Source organism: Rhinatrema bivittatum, chromosome 2 (genome assembly GCF_901001135.1).
Source record: "Rhinatrema bivittatum chromosome 2, aRhiBiv1.1, whole genome shotgun sequence".
NCBI classification, from domain to species: domain Eukaryota; kingdom Metazoa; phylum Chordata; class Amphibia; order Gymnophiona; family Rhinatrematidae; genus Rhinatrema; species Rhinatrema bivittatum.
In genome coordinates, this window is record NC_042616.1 from 509,239,804 (window position 1) to 509,261,289 (window position 21,486).

Below are 21,486 nucleotides of genomic sequence, written 5' to 3' on the forward strand. Positions count from 1 at the left end.
GACTTCATTGACCAGCATGGCTACTTCTTCCGACAGAAAATCAGGCTCTTGAAGCTAATCACCCCCTCCTGGTTGCCACTGTGCCCATACTGGGCAATGGGTCAACACATAGATCTAAAATATTTACATGCATCTGTGCATAAATTGCAGTAAATTATACACAAATGTGGGGAAGTGTTTGGAACATTAATTATACATGTGTGCTTTTATAAAATGCAGGGTAAAGTGAATGCATACACTTTTCATACATTTATGTACATATATTCCTCACTTCTGCGTCTACAGTGTGCCATAATGTAAGATGAGAACATAAGAACATGCCATACTGGGTCAGACCAAGGGTCCATCAAGCCCAGCATCCTGTTTCCAACAGTGGCCAATTCAGGCCATAAGAACCTGACAAGTACCCAAAAACTAAGTCTAGTCCATGTTACCGTTGCTAGTAATAGCAGTGGCTATTTTCTAAGTCAACTCAATTAATAGCAAGTAATAGACTTCTCGTCCAAGAACTTATCCAATCCTTTTTAAAACACAGCTATACTAATTGCACTAACCACATCATCTGGCAACAAAACTACTGCACATATCTCTCTTACTGTTTTAAATGTGTGTATTATCTGAAGTCATAGCCATTATTAGCTCAGGCGTAGTACCATATAAATACATAAGGTATATTTCTGTGTTGTGTAGACCCTTTTTGTCCTAATAATAATTGCATAAAGTATGTTATATGTACAAAGAATATAAGACCACTACCTCAGAACGATTGTTTGAATTGCTAATTATCAGGGCCATTATTGAAAATGCATCTTGCTTTGGAATTTAAGTACATTACATATTAGAACACTTGGATAGTGCAAATTGAAATAGTTCCTAAGATGTGGCTGCTTGTAGTAGTAAGATATGTGCTGCCAATTGTATGCCATGCTTATATATTACACAATCTGGCATGTTGTCAGGTATCTCAAAGCAATGTGGTGGATTGCTTCCAAATGGAGCTTTGCATTTTAGAACTAGAACTGTTGATTGTTAATGTTGTCCAAAGCACCAGACCCTTGTGATCTTCCAATATGATGGCAATAATTGGGCCACCTGATGGTAGAAGTTAGTTAGCTGAAAGAAATGAGACAGTTTGTGAATGGCAATCAACCTCAACATCTATTTTGTCAGTAATATAATTCAGCAATCAGGTGTCACATTTCAGGACTGAACCAATCAAATAATATATAAAGGAGCAGATGCGCCACATCAATAATATAACCAGCAAAAAGTGGGAAAACCACCTTTGTCACAAATTAGTAAATACCAAACTAATTAACTATAAACCTTTTCAGCTTGAAAATCAATATATATATATATATATATATATATATATATATATATATATAGGCATCCTAAGTGGAATTTGGGTAAACCATGAGGATTATTCAATTGTTTTTAAAACTATGTATAATCAACTGCCAAATATAGAGTATGTGAGATTTGGAAGTGTTTGTGTATCTGTGGTTAATGCACTAAAACATTAAAACTCTCACACCGTGTGGTGTAGACTGTATATTGCACACCAGGATCCTGGCTAAAGATCAAGATTTTCATGATAATGGGAGGGTGGGAGGAGGAGGGCTGGGTTGGAAGGATAAAGCAATTTGGGAAAAATTAGGGGGAAAGGGGGATGGGGGGAAGGCCAGTCCCAGACCTCTTCCACTTGTGGACTTTAACTCCTGTCAGAGAGGGTTTGGGGGGGGGGGTGGCTTGGCCTAGCAAGACCCATGATTTTTAGCTCAAGGGGGGGGGGGTAGTGATTGGGCCTCTAGGACTTTTTCTTTTTCGTTTTTACACACTAAGCAGCACCACTTAACCATCTATATTCTTTGCTACTTATCAGGATTGCAAATTGACTAAGGCATTAAGAAACGATAAGAATAGGATATGGGCTCCCTCAATAGGAATTACCTAAAGGGTCAGACTCCCTGTGGACTGCGGTGATTCCTGGCCCTAATCTGTTGTTCTGGAAAAGCAGGTTGTTTGCTTTGTAGTAAGAACCAAGATCCTGTGCACTTAGCATTGCTGGGAGGAAAGACCTCCTTTAACTGAGGAGCTGAGTTTTCCTAATTTGAATAGAAGAGAAAACAAACTCATGGGTACTTAATATTTACTCCAAATTCCTGCATCATGCTGCCCAAGTAAGTGCAGATTTAATTTCCAAGAATAAAGGTATAGCTGGGCTTGGTCTGAGGAGCAGATAGTTTAATGCCCAAACAATTATCCAGCAGCAGCAGCAGCAGTGTACAGTTTCATAAGGGTTAAGGGACATTACAGCTGCTTCTGAACACTGTGTTGCATTTCTTTGTGCTTAATAAAGTTGCCTACATGTAATTTTCTGTCATGCTGGTGGGATGTGAGAAGCACACTCTTGTCTACTGGCTGGAGTGTTCTGCACACTGGTACCTGGAAGAGATCAATCCTATCACAGTATAAAGAAGTACCGGTAGTTAAGGATTCTCAGCATGAACCTCATAATTATCCTGTCTAACCTGTAACCAGCCTACTGCCTTAACACCCCTAGAAACCTCAACATGTGCAGAAAGGACACCTCCTCAAGCATGTGGCTTTTTCCCCTTTCCTCCAATTCTCAGACTTGTAGCAGAACCACAAGGCTGGGCAACTATTCTTCCTTTTGGCTACATTAAATATATTGACTTGCTATGTTCAGAGCCAGGCTTGGGACTCTGCCTGGATTTGGGAAGTAAGAACTCTGAGCTGAGTTTGCTTTTCCTCTCATGTCCTTCCTCTTTCTTCAATTTAAAATACCAGACTTAACACTTAGTCTCAGATTACATGAAACAAATGACCTGAAGAATGCACATCCCTAATGAATACTACCCTCAGGAGAAGCTTTCAGAAATTTCAGTCAAGCGTTACTTGTCTGAGCCAATTGAGAACATGGCCACAGATCCCTTGGCATATGGGACACACAAGGCTTTAGTCTGGCCCAACCTTGCCAAAGTAGCTCAACACTTCTTTTCCTGCCCACCTACTAGTGTGCCAAGTGAAAGAGTATTTTCTATAACAGGGAATGTTGTCAGTCCATATCGGCATTGGTGCTGGAGAAAGGTGCAAGAACGCAATTTCCGTCTCCACAAACAGCAGTGATGAGCGAAGCCAGGCCAGGCAAAGGCAGAGTCAGGGAGGGAGAGGCGTCTGCGAAGAAATGAGACTTGCAGGCATGAAATCCGTCAGTTCCAGAAGGAAGTGCAGAGGCTCTTTGACCATCTCCACATACAGCAGTGATGAGCAACGACGCTGACATTCTTTATGGAACTGCTATTGATTTAGGACCATGCACTCGCTTTTCTACTGCTTCCTATCCTGGTCACCCTCTCTGCCTCTGCAGGTGCTGCTTTTGCCGCTCTTACAAAGAGCTGCTATTGTTGCTGCCATTTGGTGTGAATTATCACCCATCGATTAGAAAAATATGTCTTCCTATTCCAGGATCAATAATTCCTCTTATATTAAAAAGGGGAGACAACCATCAACCCAAAAAACACACTCATAATTATGCGTGCATTGTACATGGATTTTCGGTGCGGATGCAGCAGCTTATTACATGGGGCTGTGTGCTGATTTCTATGTGCAGATATGTGCACACAAATCATTTGCATTACTGGTTTTTTTTTTGTTTTACATCCTGTGGAGGCACCAGCTTATTCCACACGTGGTGAAGAAACCCACACTGACAACTAGTGCCTGTTTCACCGTGGGTCTTATTACACCGGCCCTTTGTAACAGAGTGGGAAGGTATCAGCCAGGGTGGGGAAGGGGGGTGGCTGGAGTGAGGCAGAGGAGGGACATTTTAAGAATCATAGTGGAGAGGGAGAATAGATGGCCAGACCGGCAGCGTGAGATCATTGTTTCTGTTGCAGTAATGAGTGTTACTACGCGCATACTGTGATTTCTGCGCAGTAACTCTCTTTACTGCATAGAAACAATGAAATACTGGTAAAATGGAAAAAAAAAAACCCCCCAACCCACTGTAGCCACGAAATGGGCACCAAAACAACCCTACCCGAAACAAAAACGAAAAATAAAATAGTACCACCCCTTGTGATGACCTAATAGAGCAAAGGTTAAATGCCTGCAGAGAAAATAAGTTCAACAATACAACCACAGAGTGGCAGTGTATTAAGAGAAAACATATAAATTGATTGTGTGTACAGTACTAAACTTAGCTGGATAAATGGGCTGAATATAGTCTATAGAGAAGCCCTGCCTCTCTGAAACCCTATCAATTAACATCACGTTGAGTATTTCCCTCCATTCCCCTTAATGCTGGCATATCTGTATGCTGTCAGTTCAATGACTGTTCCTAGAGTGAGAACTAAAGATACAGCCTCGTGCAGAGGTGAGACACCTAGATGGCTATTAGTGGCTATGTCATCAAAGCTACACGTACCCAGACAACTGCGAAACCTCCTGGATGTGACTTAGGTGTAATCACCTCTGGCCTGCTCCTGCCTTTCCTGCAGCCAATCCCCTCTCAAGGTGCTGGAGTTCCCAGGCCTCCTCCTTCAGGCCCTCATTCTGTTAAGACAGAAAGATATGAAGATATGGAGTAATATTCGATGTGGAGCATAAGACCCATCCAGTGTGTTCCACATTTTCTTTTAGCTCTAGACCCCCAGTAGCTGTGGAACTTATCTTGTATTCTTGGCACCTGTGGAATCTCTGTGCTTCTCCCCTGCTTTGTGGAGCTCAAGTAGCATTTGTGAGTGAAGCCATTCACTTGGGAGCCCGTTCCATATACCCACCACACTTTTAGCTGCCATATAGTCACATGGAAGGCGATATTCAGCATTACTTATCCAGATAAGTGTGGACTTATCCGGCTAAGTGGCAGTGGCTGAATATCTGCCGGGGATCAGCAGCCACCACTTACTGGATAAGTACTTATCTGAATACGTTTTTAGTTGGATAAGTGGTGGGCAGGATAAGGGCATTCCATGGAGGAGCTGAGTTAGCCAGATAAGTCATCCAGCTAACTCCAATGTCCAGAGTTAATTGGATAATTTATCCAGCTAATTCTGGTCAGCCCATAGATTTGTCGTAAAGTTGGCCAGATAAACTTATCCGGCTAACTTTAGGATAGCCTCACAGTTGAATATACAGGCTGGGTTATCTGAATAATGTTATCCAGCTAACTAGCTGAGCCACACAGCATCTCAATAATCTCCCTCTTAGTAGATGGATGCAGAAAAGAACCATCTTGCACCTGTATTCTGGCCAGGTTTACTGTCTCTACTGCTAAGGATATCTCTCAACTGCCTGCCAGAGTGTGACCACCTGCCAGATCGTGCCTTATCCCAGACTGGCTTTTTGTCCACTTTCTCTGTACTCTACCATTCCCAGGTAGAAAAGCATCCAACTTGCCAACTTAGTTGCTACTAAAAGGTTCCCATGTGAATACAAAGTATTTTCAGTGTCTATTTCTTTGAAGGCTCTTACCTTCTGTGGGTAGGAGGCCCTGCCATTAAAAGGCCTCCTCTGGAGGGCCATGCAGGGCTGGACATCCTCTTCTAGTTTCACCTGACTCTACAAATGAGAACAGCTCACCCCCGTTGTTGGCAATGATGTGTGCAAGCCGGTGCACATTTCTAACCATGAAATTTGGCTTCCTGGTCCACAGAGCCATTTTACCAATGTCCTTTCATTTCCGGAAGCAAAAATGTTACATGTGGAAAGTACTCACATCATTTTTCCGTGCATAAAAAGTGCTTGCATGCTTTTGAATATATGTCTCTAAGTTTGAGGACACAGATACACATATTTTAAAATTGTACAATAGGCACCATGCAGTTTATAAAAAAATTCTTATAACTTTCTGTACACCTACTTACGCACATATGTGCTGACTCAGACACACTATTTAAATTATCCCTCCTATCTTATGAACTAAAGTCATTTTGTCTAAAAGGGAGTTAAATGAGCTCCTAATAGGACTGTTTTAGGCTTCTATAGTGTATGGGGAGTTTTTGTGATGTCATGAACCACTGAGAAAACAACCGACTGACATTGATCATACCTGATTGGCCAGAGATGATTTGTTGCCTCATTCCAGAGCAAGCTTTAAAGTTCTAAAGACACAGACATGCGTGCAATCAATCTTGGAGGTTTTCTAAATGATTGCTCAAATGAAGACTTTTATATGTTTTTTGAGCCCATATGAATGGTATGGTATTTATATCCTAGAAAGAGGACATGGTCACTATCTAGCATCACAATTTTATATCCTGCTTAGAAAGCAGGGATTTTCTCACCAGCAGAGCGTATTGAATTGTTATTGTAAATCAACATAAGAATACCCTGGAAATCAGGGAGAAACTGGCAAAATTCACAATTGTGGGGAAATCATAGGACTGTAGGTGAGGTCTAGGAATGGATCATGATTTTTCAGCCCATCTCAGACAGACATATAATTACAAATGTCCTCAACAAATTATTTGAATTTTTTCCGAATTTGAGCTGTTATCTAAGGTTGGCTGTGGAATATTGGTGATAGGTGTTTAAGGTGGCCTTGTTTGTTTTTTGTTTGGCAGGCTCGGTGTGCACTACTCGGCTCAAGACAGGAGTTGGCTACCCTCAGTTGAGTGCGGTGATTGAGTGTGCTGACTCAGCGCATGGCCTGAAAGGACACATAATATCTGTAAGTGCACACACTGCGAGGTATTGTATCCCGGCTAGAACTGGAACCATTTACCTAAAGGCAGGGACAATAATGATCAGCTGAAATAAGGGTCTCACCCCCCCCCCCCCCCCCCCCCCCATTTCTCTCCCATCCTTATTGGCCAAGGAATATATTTTCTATTATCTTTATTCTATAGTTACCACATCTGGCCAAGTGAAAGAGTGCATTACTGCTTACATGTTCCTCCTCCAGTATTTGTAACAAGTGCCAAACATCAAACACACAGACAAGAGGTTTTCAGATGCGTAATTCATCATTAACTTTCACCTTTTGAGTCAAGCTTAGTTCTGGAGCTTTCTAGAACAAGAGGCTGAATATCTTAGCTCAGGAGAATTAAATCCACAGTTAGCACCACTGTGATTAAATGTTCCACCTACGGCAAGAACCAGAAATGCTCTCTCCTGCAGACTGTAGCAGGACTAAGCCAAAAGGAAGGGTTAGAATAATGATCAAGTATTTTATAATAACTCTTTTCTTACTGACACTGAGCAACCATTTTCACCACTAGAGGGACTCATTACAATGTAATCAATTTAAACAGTTTTCTCTTTGGCACAAGGAGCTCCAGTCTTTAAGTTGTGTGTACAAATTTTCTAAGATTCAAAGGGGCCGATGCAATACAGTGCGCTCAGCCAAGCGCACTGTTTAACTCACAGTTCAACGCAGGTTGTGGAGGCGCAACCAAATCCCCTTATTCAATAAGGGGATTAGCGCCTCCACAATACGCGTCCAACGCACTGGGAAATTAATAGCACTCATCACATGCAAATTCATGTGAATGAGGCTATTAGTTATTCACTCTCGATGTAAAAAAAAAAAAATGTGTGTACAATACACATATTTTTGCACTCAGAAATTAACGCCTGCCTGGAGCAGGCGTTAATTTCTGAGCACCCCAAAAAATTGTACAGAAAAGTAGAAAATACTGCTTTTCTGTACTTCCTCCAACTTAATATTGTCACGAGGAACAAAAAAGAGTTAGGAACAAAAGAGAGTTAGGAAACAAAATCTTCTCCTTCCTTAACAGCATGAGCCATGTCTGACCTACCCTAAACTCCCTCCCCCTGAGGGAGCTTAGGGCAGGTCAGAAGGAGTGAATAAATCAAAATTAAAATGTTGGGTCCTTAATATTAATTTATTCACTCCTTCACTTATTGCCCATTGGTCCTTTTCACTGACATTTGTCAGTGGAAAGGACCAATCCCTTTTCAGGACAGCCTTCTGAAAGGTGATTGGTCCTTTCACTGACATGTGACAGTGAAGGGATCAATTGACGATTGGTCTGTTTACTGTCACATGTCAGTGAAAGGACCAAACAGCGAACAGACCAAACAGCAATAAGTGAAGGATTGAATAAATTAATATTAAGTGCCCCACAATTTAATATTGATTTACTCACTCCTTCTGACCTGCCTTAAGCTCCTTCAGGGGGAGGGAGCTTAGGGCAGGTCAGGCATGGTGCCGGCAGTTAGGTTCAGAAAATGGACACTGAATTTATCAGTGTCTATTTTCCTAACTTGTGGATGTGTGCCGGTTAGGAAAATGGGAGGCTGATAAATTCAGTTTACGTTTTCCTAACCGGCAGACAGCCGACAACAGCGGACCTCTCTCGGGTGCACGCTGTCAAGAAGGCGCTAGGGGTGATCTTTTCAGGCAGCTGGGGAACATAGATTTCCATAGCTAAATGTAAGGGGATGGAAAATTTAATTGAGGAATCTATCTGTTAGAAATATTATGTTCTCGTTGTTTATTGTATATTTGGTTCAAGTTTCTCTGTAAAGCGCAGTTTGCTACACGTTGTTTCTTGTAAACCGATGAGATGTTCCCAACGTTCATCGGTATATAAAATCCTCTAAATAAATAAATAAAGCACTGCACAAAGAATTCTCATTAAGTGAGATTTAAGTTTGTCTTTTACTGTCTGATTCACTAAGGCCCTTAGTCTGTGCTATAATAAAACAAATAGAAAACAAAAAAAATGCAGGAACCGATGGTGTCTCCATGTTACAACAATCATTCATGTGAGGAGATCCATTAGCATTAGGTCCTGAGTAAAATCACTTGGGCTGAAATCAAAATTATCGCATGAGCAGGGTGGGAGGCAGGAAGGTTTTCAGATCAGTCAGGGAGCAGTTCTTTCCAGGTGAAAGAGACTGTAGGATTAGGATGAGACAAAAAGCACGAAGGAAGGCGATCTATGAAAGCCGTCAGGATGAAAAAAGAAGATAGATGCCTGATGTCTTATGAAATCCTTTATTGAAGCGGAGACACAAAGATTTGCCCGACTCAGGCCGAGTTTCGCCGTTTGAAAACGGCTGCCTCAGGGGCTACAACATAAATAAATATATATATAAATATTTCAAACACACTGATAGTATAAATCCAAAAGAATCCTTATTTTTTAAAAAAACTTATTAAATATGTTAGAATGGTGACATATAAAAAGCGCATAAAAATACATAACGTTTAAAACATAATGAAACTAGAAAATACTTATATTTTAAAAAAATTTTTTTTGTATGTTTATATTCTAAAAACTCACGGTTTGTATAACAAATACAGTAAAATTTAAGAGAAGAATTATTAATAGTTACCTTATATTCTCTCTAATTCACAATTGGGATAACTGTATACGAAAGGTCACATTGAGAACTATGCGACCAACTGCATTATCTGGTCTGTAATGATTGAAAAAGGATGGCATAAATATCTAGGACATTGATATCGATATCTTGTTACTAATGAAATGTTCAAGAAATTGTTTTTGCTAAATCCAATAACCTAATAATAATAAAAGCATATAGAACAAAAATTGATTTTGTAAACGATTGATCTAACAATTATAAAAAATATATGTAATTGAATGTTGAAAGCTTGATTGAATTGTGAAAATAATAGCTATAAATGTATATGTAGTATATTAATGCTATAGTAACAACCATGCGATAAATGGCTAGAATTAATATATCTTTCGGAACCACTATTGTGATTTGACTCTATTAAAACCAGGATGTATTGATCAACATCAAAACCAATCGATATGATATTGTAAGCTGAAAAGATGTGTTATCACTTAAAGTTAAAAATGCTGAAAAAATGTATATATAAATGTGTAAAAATATTGAGCTAAAGTTGAAAAAATGTACATTCATGTATTTATAAATTAGGTCACGTCCATATTAAATATAGTGAAAGAAGATTGCAATAACTATGCATCAATTGCCTTCTAATAAAATAAAAGGGGCTCGTGACAACGCCTACTATTTAAAATACTTGAAGAGGCTGGTATGTATTAAGTTCAACATATAGCTTTCTAATGCAAAAGTAGAGCGTGGAAATGTAGCATTAGATGCCGAGTCAGAATCAATATCGGCATTTGAAGATCTTTTGCACATAATAAACTTATTGGATATAGGTCAATTTATCAAATAGCTTGCTTCATAGAATATAAACGATTGATTCTTTGATATGTCAAGTATCAACTGGATTATATTCAATAGTGGTTCGTATAATAATTTAAATAATTGAGCAATTAGTGGTGGAAAAATAATGAATACAAAAAATCAAATAGAGTGTAAATACAAAGTATCTGATCGAGTATTAAATTATTAAATAAAAAATTTAATTCAATTATATCAATTGTGACTATAAGTGTGTTGTTTAATATTATCTTATTATTAATCCATGATTGCTTGTGTAGCGATTGTATAGCGGTGTATTGGACATATGAAAAAAATTTTTGTATGGCTTCTGTTTTTAAAAAATAAGTGAATGTGTGAGTGCAAAACAATTCGGAATTATGTTACTTTAATTGAGTGATAGATTAAGGGTGTGCATGTGATTGAAAGTGAAATAATGCTGCAAAAACGTCAAAACTATTAAAAATATAAAGAATAAAAATAAAGAAATTGCATCTATTCCAAACCACTATTATAAATCGTGTATTGAATCTTAAACAAACAATTTATGTGTGTGAATGTATTAAATTAGAAAGGAAGGCAGTCTAGATTGTAGCTGTGTGTAATTATGCTTGTGAGTATGGACGCATCAATGAACGCATTTATTAAACAACAATCTCAAAGAGGATCATATAGTGAAGAGATGAATATTGGTGTGTTACTAAATTCTTTATTGGGGAATATAAGGAGGCTCTTAGCGACACATGCTACTAAAGTTATCTAAAAAGGCTGGTACATTTTTAAATTTGGATCTCCTTGCATGAATGCCGATTCTACTTGTCGCTTACTTAACAAATTCAAACCGCTAATGTCAAGTCATAGTTAGCATCGGCGAGTCCAGTTTTTTTTATATATACTACGGTCTCATTAAATTTAATTAAAGTAACATAATTCCGAATTGTTTTGCACTCACACATTCACTTATTTTTTAAAAACAGAAGCCATACAAAAATTTTTTTCATATGTCCAATACACCGCTATACAATCGCTACACAAGCAATCATGGATTAATAATAAGATAATATTAAACAACACACTTATAGTCACAATTGATATAATTGAATTAAATTTTTTATTTAATAATTTAATACTCGATCAGATACTTTGTATTTACACTCTATTTGATTTTTTGTATTCATTATTTTTCCACCACTAATTGCTCAATTATTTAAATTATTATACGAACCACTATTGAATATAATCCAGTTGATACTTGACATATCAAAGAATCAATCGTTTATATTCTATGAAGCAAGCTATTTGATAAATTGACCTATATCCAATAAGTTTATTATGTGCAAAAGATCTTCAAATGCCGATATTGATTCTGACTCGGCATCTAATGCTACATTTCCACGCTCTACTTTTGCATTAGAAAGCTATATGTTGAACTTAATACATACCAGCCTCTTCAAGTATTTTAAATAGTAGGCGTTGTCACGAGCCCCTTTTATTTTATTAGAAGGCAATTGATGCATAGTTATTGCAATCTTCTTTCACTATATTTAATATGGACGTGACCTAATTTATAAATACATGAATGTACATTTTTTCAACTTTAGCTCAATATTTTTACACATTTATATATACATTTTTTCAGCATTTTTAACTTTAAGTGATAACACATCTTTTCAGCTTACAATATCATATCGATTGGTTTTGATGTTGATCAATACATCCTGGTTTTAATAGAGTCAAATCACAATAGTGGTTCCGAAAGATATATTAATTCTAGCCATTTATCGCATGGTTGTTACTATAGCATTAATATACTACATATACATTTATAGCTATTATTTTCACAATTCAATCAAGCTTTCAACATTCAATTACATATATTTTTTATAATTGTTAGATCAATCGTTTACAAAATCAATTTTTGTTCTATATGCTTTTATTATTATTAGGTTATTGGATTTAGCAAAAACAATTTCTTGAACATTTCATTAGTAACAAGATATCGATATCAATGTCCTAGATATTTATGCCATCCTTTTTCAATCATTACAGACCAGATAATGCAGTTGGTCGCATAGTTCTCAATGTGACCTTTCGTATACAGTTATCCCAATTGTGAATTAGAGAGAATATAAGGTAACTATTAATAATTCTTCTCTTAAATTTTACTGTATTTGTTATACAAACCGTGAGTTTTTAGAATATAAACATACAAAAAAAATTTTTTTAAAATATAAGTATTTTCTAGTTTCATTATGTTTTAAACGTTATGTATTTTTATGCGCTTTTTATATGTCACCATTCTAACATATTTAATAAGTTTTTTTAAAAAATAAGGATTCTTTTGGATTTATACTATCAGTGTGTTTGAAATATTTATATATATATTTATTTATGTTGTAGCCCCTGAGGCAGCCGTTTTCAAACGGCGAAACTCGGCCTGAGTCGGGCAAATCTTTGTGTCTCCGCTTCAATAAAGGATTTCATAAGACATCAGGCATCTATCTTCTTTTTTCATCCGGATTAGGATGAGAGGCAGGTTATTTCCATCGGGCAGGACAATGAGAAATGACTCAGCAGAGGGCTGTTTTTTTTTTTTTTTTAGAGGACCATGGTCTGCAGTCAGGCTCTGTCTATATCTCTCCGTATACACACCTACTGCTGATGTCACCTCCAGGCCCAACTGCCTATAAACTCTAGTCTGACAGCTTCAGCCACTACCTGCTCACTTTGCTGCGGGAAAGGGCTTGCTAGCCTTCCCCTGTGCCTTCTTTCTGCGGCCCTTGGGGCTCTCCAGGATAGTTTACTGCTGGGCCTAGCCCCACTCACCGACTGTTGATGTCACTTCCGTGCCCAACTGCCTAAAAATACCAACCCAACAGGTTCCGCCACTACCTGCTTGTGTTGCTGCATGGAAGGACTTAACCAGCTTTCCCCAGTTTGACGCCTGCTGCTGGACCTTCTCTCCACGGCCCTCCAGCACACTTTGCTGCCAGGTTTAATCCCACCCACCCACCACTGAATTACTTTCGGGCCAGTTACCTACAAATACCCACCCAGCCCGGTTTGGCGGGTTTGCCATCAAAGGAGATGCAAACAAAAGGGGTTTTCCCCTTGGTGTGCTCTATAGTGTGACTCAAAATGTGATTTTTCTAAGCTACTGTTTTCCCATTTTTGTATTTTTTGACCTGATATTTGTTTCCCCTGGTCTTTCCATGTGTCATAATAGGCCAGCATGTATCGTGGGGGAAAGTATTTCTGTTATCCTTGATCAAGGCCATTGTGGTGATCTCCCCAAGAAATCACCTCGAAGCTCATTCCCTTATGCACCCTATTTAATCTATGTCTCATCTAAGCAATGTTGGCATTTGTCCAAAAGTCTTCTATAGATTCTGAGGTTAAGCTAGGTTATCTTCATATCCATTCGGTAAGAAATAAAGGACCTCTGTTCTTGTTTTAATCATTGATCAAAATATGTATATTCTTTATATTACAGAATCGTGGTAATCTGAGGCTGATGTGGTATCCCTTAACTAAATATGTATACAAGGTTACATAGTAACATAGTAATGATGGCAGAAAAAAAACAAGTGGTCCATCCAGTCTGCCCAGCAAGTTTCTTATGGTAGCAACTGCTGCTCCATGCAGGTGACCTCCATGTTTCTGTTAAGGATAGAAAGAATAATAACTGCCACTCCAAGCAGATTACTCCCAAGCCTTCTGTTAAGGGTAGTAATATTAACAATCAAAACCAAGCAACTGTCAAGCCCATAACAAATTTACTGCTAGCAACATTTCACACGGTGAGCAGCCTTCTTGATAATTCAGACAATGCTGCTTGAAATTGTTTTGTAGGGTTACTCCTACAAAGGCCAACTGTAGATAGAGAGAGATGGGATGGCAGAGGGAGCTGCTTATATTTTTTAATCTGCTTTGACGCTAATTCTGGACCACAGTTCTGAAGGCCTGGTTAGGGTCTCTAGTTGGTCATTATGTTGGTTTATCGGTTTCACTGGTTCATCTTCTACTGATCCTCTGCTGTTAGTCAAGACTTTTCCTTCCCTCCAAATTGATGTTTAGGACCTGATTATTATTGGGGATTTCAATCTTCATGTCAATGACTGTCTGTGGCATTTGTAAGCGAATTTCTTTCTGCAATGGGTGCATTAGGTTTGATCCAAGCAATAGAGTCACCCACTCGTGTGTCAGGCCACACACTTGATCTGCTGGTTTAACAAAATCTGCCTACATACTAAGATTCTGTTTACTGGTTGGAGCTCGTCGATCCCTAGGTTTGATCATTTCTTTATCATCTTTAAACATAGATCTAGCTTTGCCAACTCACTTAGCCCCACAGTTATCCAGCCTAAGCTAATCAAGGGCAAGGTTAATACTGAGAGCTTTAAGGCTCAGTGGGAGAACCTATTAGCATGTCTATCTTTGGACTTTGCTATTGAATTGATGAACATACTTTGTCTCAGGTTTGCAACCTACTTGACCCTGAAAGAACAGTCCTCTCATAAATCAGGAGTCAGAATCCTTTGGTAGTCCCAGCATCTAATTCTAGAAAAAAGGAGTTTGCAGGCTGAATGTCAGTAGCATAAATCTCGTCAGCTCCATGATAAGGAAGACTGTATGGCGAAGCTGCAGGTGTGTGGGCTTTGTTGAAATGTCTAGGAAAGAAATGTTATAATTAAGATTTAAAGTTTATTTAATCAGCTCTGTGAATTTTTTCAAGTAACTAGGAGGCTGTTAAAGAAACCTGCTTGTTTATCTGGTACTGTGGCCATTGACTACTCAGGAAATTCGGAGATCATGGGATCCGAGAAAGTGTCCTGTTGTGGATTGATAACTGGATAAAAGACAGGAAACAAGATGCAGGACTAAATGATTAGTTTTCTAAATGGAGAAGGGTCGTTAGTGGAATGCACAGGGGTCTGTGTTATTTAGCATATTTATAAATGATCTGGAAAAAGGAATGAGTAAAGTGACCACATTTGCAGATGATAAAAAATTGTTTCGTTATTAAAATGGCAGCAGATTGTGAAGAGCTGAAGAAGAACCTTGTGAGACTATCATAATGCCTTTGTATAGATTCATGGTATGACCACACCTCCAGTATTGTGTGCAGGTCTGGTCACCCCATCTGAAAAAAGCCATAGTAGACATAGAAAAGGTACAGCGAAGGACAACAAAAATGGTAAAGGGAAAAGTTCCCTTTTAGAGAGAGGCTAAACAGATTAGGACTCTTTACCTTCAAAAAGAGACGACTGAGAGGGGATAAGATTGAAATATATAAAATTATGAGTGGGGTGGAATGGATACATAGGAAACCCTTTCAAACAACACTAGGACTAGGGGGGGGCACTCCATGTAACTAACAACTGACAGATTTAAAACAAATCACAGGAAGAATTTTTCACTCATAGCTTGCACACTCAAGCTATGAAATCTGATGCTGGAGAATGTGGTCAAGGCAACTAACATAATGACGTTCAAAAGAGGACTGGACAAGTTCCTGAAGGAAAAGTCCATTGCCAGTTATTAGCCAGGTAGACTGGGAAAGCCAGCGCTTATCCCTGGGAGGGAGATACAAAGAATAGATCAACTATCAGGGATCTGACGGGTACTTCTGACCCAGACTGGCTGCTCTCAGAGACAAGATGCTGGGCTTGATGGACCTTGGGCTGACCCAGCAGGGCATTTCATGTGTTCTTATATTGTTAAAGGTTGGAAACCTTTCTTTTTCCATTTCAATGGCAGTTAGAGCCCCTGGGGTGTTTCTGGATTCCAGTCTGTTACTTAGGAGTCAGGTATTAAGCTGCAGTGGCCTCTCCCTTACACAGACTCCGCCTAGTGAGGCAGTCAAAATACATCTTTTTGTGACCCTGACTTGTGTACAGTTTGTTCAGCCTCTGGTCTTAAGTTCTATCCACTATTATTGCAACACTGTTTTATTTAGGACTTAACCAAGTCATTTTCCAGGTGCAGCAGTCTGTGCAAAAATGTCCCAGCTAGGCAAGTCAGGGGTATTAGACTTTGTGCCTTGGTTACACCTAGTCTTCAGATCTCTATTGTTTGCCGGTACATTAGCAAGTTCAATTTCATGTACTCATCATGATTCATAAAGCTATTCATAGTGAGGGATATTTTATCTGAGAGAGGTTTTGGCACCTTGTGTGACCCCTCACCCCTTACGCTTGACCGGGAAAGTCCTATTAGCAGATCTTTCTTTTCGCAAGATTTGCCTCCAGGAAACCCGTAACAGGGACTTTTCAGTCACAGGTCCCGTGATTTGGAATTCCCTGTCACATTAGCTTCAGAAGGATGTTGATTACTTTTTAAAGAAAGGAATTATTGTTTTCTCAGGCATATGGTCCTGGTATATGAAAGTTGCCCTTCCTTTCCCTATCAGTGTGGGCCATTTTTATAAAATAATGTTGCTTTTAGGTTCCTGTTTCTGCTGGTTTCTTAATGTATTGTTTTCTTTATTATGTATTGTACTGATTGTGATCAGTTATGAAAGGTTTTTGCGGATTATGTGGAATACACGTTTTTAAATAAATAAAAATAAATGTTTGCTGGGGAATGAAGGAGCTGAAAATCTATAGAAAATGAAGACTCGCCCAACGGCCGCTGAGCTGCTGTATCATTGGTTTGATTCATTGTTTTAAATTTATTCTTTCCCCCTTTTCTCCCTCATGCAACAACTTTTCCACAGCATATGCAAACATGAAGATTATTCAAAAAAGCCTGCAAACTTCCTGAGCCAAGTAAATAGTCAAATATCGGGAATTATGCAAAACTGAGTCCGGAGTGATCTGAGCATGTGCCTGGATAGGGAACACATTGGGCTCAAGGGGTGGGACTGCAGATATCTCACAGTTTAAGACTCTCAGCTGGCTGCTGAAGGAGACAGCCCATTCTAATTTGAAATATGCCAAGACGGACGAGAAAAGCATCCTAAATAGAATGCTACTGTTTTAGAAAGAAAATGTCACAAAGAAAGTAAATCCATCTCCTGCTATACACACAAAAGATCAGTTTACGTTTGCAATTGTCACTATATAAGATAACTCCCGTCCCCTCGGAAGTACCTTGTGAGACTGGGGGATGAGAATGGAGATAAATGCTATGTAAGAGTTGGCATGTCTCCTTTGGCTTGTACTAGTGGGAGAGCAGAGCTGACCTAGGACCACATTCTTCTTGTGTGAAGGAATGTGGGAAATACAACTTATAAAAACATGGAAGACGTTGGCAGGTAAAGACCACCTAGTTCACAAAGTCTGTCCATGTATGCCTGTTTACTGCAGCGTCACAGATATTGCTTGATCTGTGGTCTTCTACCTCTCTCCCGCCCCTACTACCACCTCTGTTCCAGAGGTCCACAGACCTCTTATAGAAAAAAGTGTTTTCTCCCATTCCTTTTGAGTCAACCTTCTCCCAACTTCCTTGAGACGGCTGAGGGGGAATATGATAGAGGTGTTTAAAATCATGAGAGGTCTAGAACGGGTAGATGTGAATCGTTTTTTTACTCTTTCGGATAATAGAAAGACTAGGGGGCACTCCATGAAGTTAGCATGTGGCACATTTAAAACTAATCGGAGAAAGTTCTTTTTCACTCAACGCACAATTAAACTCTGGAATTTGTTGCCAGAGGATGTGGTTAGTGTAGTTAGTATAGCTGTGTTTAAAAAAGGATTGGACAAGTTCTTGGACGAGAAGTCCATTACCTGCTATTAATTAAGTTGACTTAAATAATAACCACCGCTATTACTAGCAACGGTAACATGGAATAGACTTAGTTTTTGGGTACTTGCCAGGTTCTTATGGCCTGGATTGGCCACTGTTGGAAACAAGATGCTGGACTTGATGGACCCTTGGTCTGACCCAGTATGGCATGTTCTTATGCCTTGTCCTTGAGTTCTTCACTAGCCTTGCTTATAGTTCTCCTTCAGCTGACACTCTCTAATCTGCATATGGGAGTCAACTGTTCTAAATGATTGGAGGTGCTCAACTCAATACAAATTACCCTGCTCCTGCCCGAAAAAACAAAACACAACATGGCAGATCAATAAGAGAAGAGATGACAGAAAAGAAAAGAGGTTAATGGACTAAAAAGAAATAGCTAAATATTGCTGAAGAGACAAAGTAGACAGGGAAACACCTGACACAAATGAGAGCAGTATGGTGAAAGAGTAAATGACAAATAGAGATAGCAGGTAAGGGTGTTACCAAACTGTCCCTTACTATATGCATCAGAGTCTTCACTGACGCTGAATATATGAGGCCAGAGAGAGTAGGAGGGTGTAGTGTTCTTTGACACTCCCTGGTGGAAGGGTCTTGTAATGGAGAATGATTAGCACAACTCATAAGCCCACTTTCTCTCCTATTCTCTTTCATCCAGTCTTCCATCCTGGGAAGGTAGCTGAGGCTCAAGGCTGGAGCCCTCAGGCCTTCCAGGAGGCACAATATTTCGTGGGGGTACAAGGAGGATCCTGAGATTGAGAGAACCAAGAGAGGTGAAGAGTAGAGAAAGGAGAGTTAGTCCCATGCTCCTTCCTTGTTACTGAAGATTTGCCCTCACGGTTTGCCAGGTGGAGTTCTGGTTGGAGACAGAGTAAAGAGATCTACTCTCAGAGCTGCTGCTTGGAAGGTCTCAGAGAAGCTTAAGAGTAAAGGAGAATAACTGAACTACTGAGATCTGTACATCTGTACATCCCAAAAAGGAGAAAGCCCCGGGAGGTTCTTATTCTCCTAAGAGTACCTCAGAGCCAGTGGGTAGAGAAGAAAGAAAACCTCTACTGTGTGAAAATTGTACAGCAACTGTAAATTTTTCACCAGTATACTGCCTTTTGCTGTATGGATTACACTATTCTTCAGTTCCCCTCTACTGATTTTATTCATCTGCATCAATATTCCAGTAAAGGTTTATTTTTTAGAGAATAGCGGGCTGTGCGGCAGTGTGTACCTTTTACTGGAAGGTGTCACATGACCTACCCAAAAACCTAAAGATTTTGAAAGTCTGTAACTCCTCCCTCCTCTGCCAGTCAGGAAAGAACCCAAGGGAGCATGGGATATCTACTTACCCCACCAGTCCTGAATGTACCCCCGAGGTTTGGTAGCTGGTAGGACACGCGTATTTTCAGAAAGAAACTGTAGAATTAAAAGACAACAGATTTTTATGGAATTCTGACATAACTTGCAATTTGTTTCCAGGCTGCAAAATAACAACGTATTTTAAGGCTGTTTTGTAAAATATTGGCATAGGTTGGGAACAGGAAAGATTCCCTAAATTCCTCTACTTCTGCAACCCCTGCCGTCCTCGTATGCCCACTGCTCTCATTTTTGCCTTCGAGGTTGGCAAGGGCTGAGAGGTCAGGTCAAAAACCCTGTGAGACTTTAGCAACTTTTCTAAACTCTGATCTCACCAGAGCAATGGCTTAAAAGAAGGTTGCCCAAACTAATGGAAGTAAACTGGACAAAGGTCACCTTAGAGGGCTGGCAAGTACACACTAAACATAGCAATAGGTTTCACCTCGTGTTATAGCCATTCCTCTCTCTCTTATGAACAGAAATTCTTCTTTAAATATTTTCTCCACATATATTTGTCGAGCTACACAAATATTTGGTTGTTCATTATAGGGTTCAATGATTTTGAAAGAAATGTCGTGACCGTGTATATAATGAACCAACCCATTCAGACTTTAGGAGCACTCGTTTACCACAGCAAAATACCATTCACTCAACATAAGAATAAAAAGACACAAGAACTGCCAAACTGGGTCAGACCAAAGCTTCATGTAGCCCAATATCCTTTATCTGACAGAGGCAAGCAACAGATATCAAAAGCAAATAATAGATGTGGAGTAAACGTAGTCATGTAGGGGAATATATGCAACAAAGCAAGGTGTGCGACCAAAAATAATGCTATTCCAAGTAAGCAAGATTACTTGGGCAAGCAGCAGATACCTACAGGAAGTATGTAAGGAACAGGGCATGTGTAGAGGGGTCCATCACTTGACTTACCCTGCTGGCTTCCATCAGTCATGATTTAGGGATGCACTGCATTCAGGATGACGGCCATGACTAATCAGCGGCCTAAGTTCAAATTAATGGACCTCAAGTGACAGTTTTGGAACGGACCCCTAGAACGGGCATGGGGATGAGGATCCACCTCAGAATGTCCTGGGAACAACTGCAAAAGGATCCTCTTTTTCTTTGGGCTATGCTGCACTGCACAGGCTGCTTGGGTGAAATTTATGCCAGCGCTGACAATTATATTAAATAACTGATGATCAATCTAACTCCCATAGATAGATGGAGCCACAAAGATACAGCAATAGCCTCTTCTAGTGTTGTATATATGTTTTCTGCTGCAGAGATTATTGTCATATATGTGGAGTTTGTGTAATAATGTGGGAAGTGAGTGCTCCTCAGAATCACATTGACTGATTCATTATGATATGTTCCTTAGATAAGTTGATAGTACTCTAGCTGCAGGTTGTCGGTAGGTTGTCAAATAAGGCAAATTAATTATATTTTTATTTGATATGATGAGTATGTAAGCCTTGATTTCGGCATTAAACATGTGCCCTGCTGCGGAGTCTACTTTAGTGTGAGTCTCTAGACACAAAGCTTGCAGCTGATTGCACATCTATAAGATGATCATAATAATCTTTCATTAAAGGAGGGTTATTTAAAGCAGCATTTCAAGTCAAACTCGCTAAAAATCAGGTAGGGTGAAATATACCCCCATAGAAGCATAACATTAACATTTAGCACTGTGCACCCTTTTCACAAAAGGCAATATTTTATGTTCCAGGATCTTTCCGACTCCATGCAACCTCGTGATGCCATGTAGGGACATCCTCTATCATAGAACGCTTCGGAATGTGGAAACCATAGGAGACCCAGCAAGACGGTCATAGCATTGCTTATGAGGAAAAATTGAATTTCTGGCATGTATTAAGCCCTGGAACATTTTCTCCAAAAATCATTTGCTCCTCAGAGTAGTGTAGAATATTATTTTATAATGTTCTTCACCCACAGGGAGTCTTCCAACAAAAGTGACTTTTTGATCAACTGTGCTGAAATGCTGCCTTAAATGATGAGTGTGTAATGACTAACCCTTCATGAAAACCTTGGAAGGTTCCTCTCTACACCTGTGCAGTATCCTCTATAGACTCGCATGGCTCACTGGAATAAATTGACATTTTAAGTTGTATACTGCCATGATCCTTGGAGTGGCATTAAACAAATGATTTTTTAAATAAATAAATAACAGCAGTCTCTGTTAGGCTGCATGGACTTGTGGTGTCTACACAT

General features: G+C 39.3%; 1 protein-coding gene across 2 annotated transcripts in view; it reads left to right on the forward strand.

Annotated features, from left to right (window-relative positions):
• GMPR (guanosine monophosphate reductase) overlaps positions 1–21,486 on the forward strand; it is a 178,862-nt gene that overhangs the window by 55,725 nt on the left and 101,651 nt on the right. For both annotated transcript variants that reach the window (XM_029590695.1, XM_029590696.1), the window contains exon 6: positions 6,594–6,700. In XM_029590695.1, the coding sequence (XP_029446555.1) occupies positions 6,594–6,700 (107 nt within the window). The remainder of the gene's footprint in view (positions 1–6,593; positions 6,701–21,486) is intronic.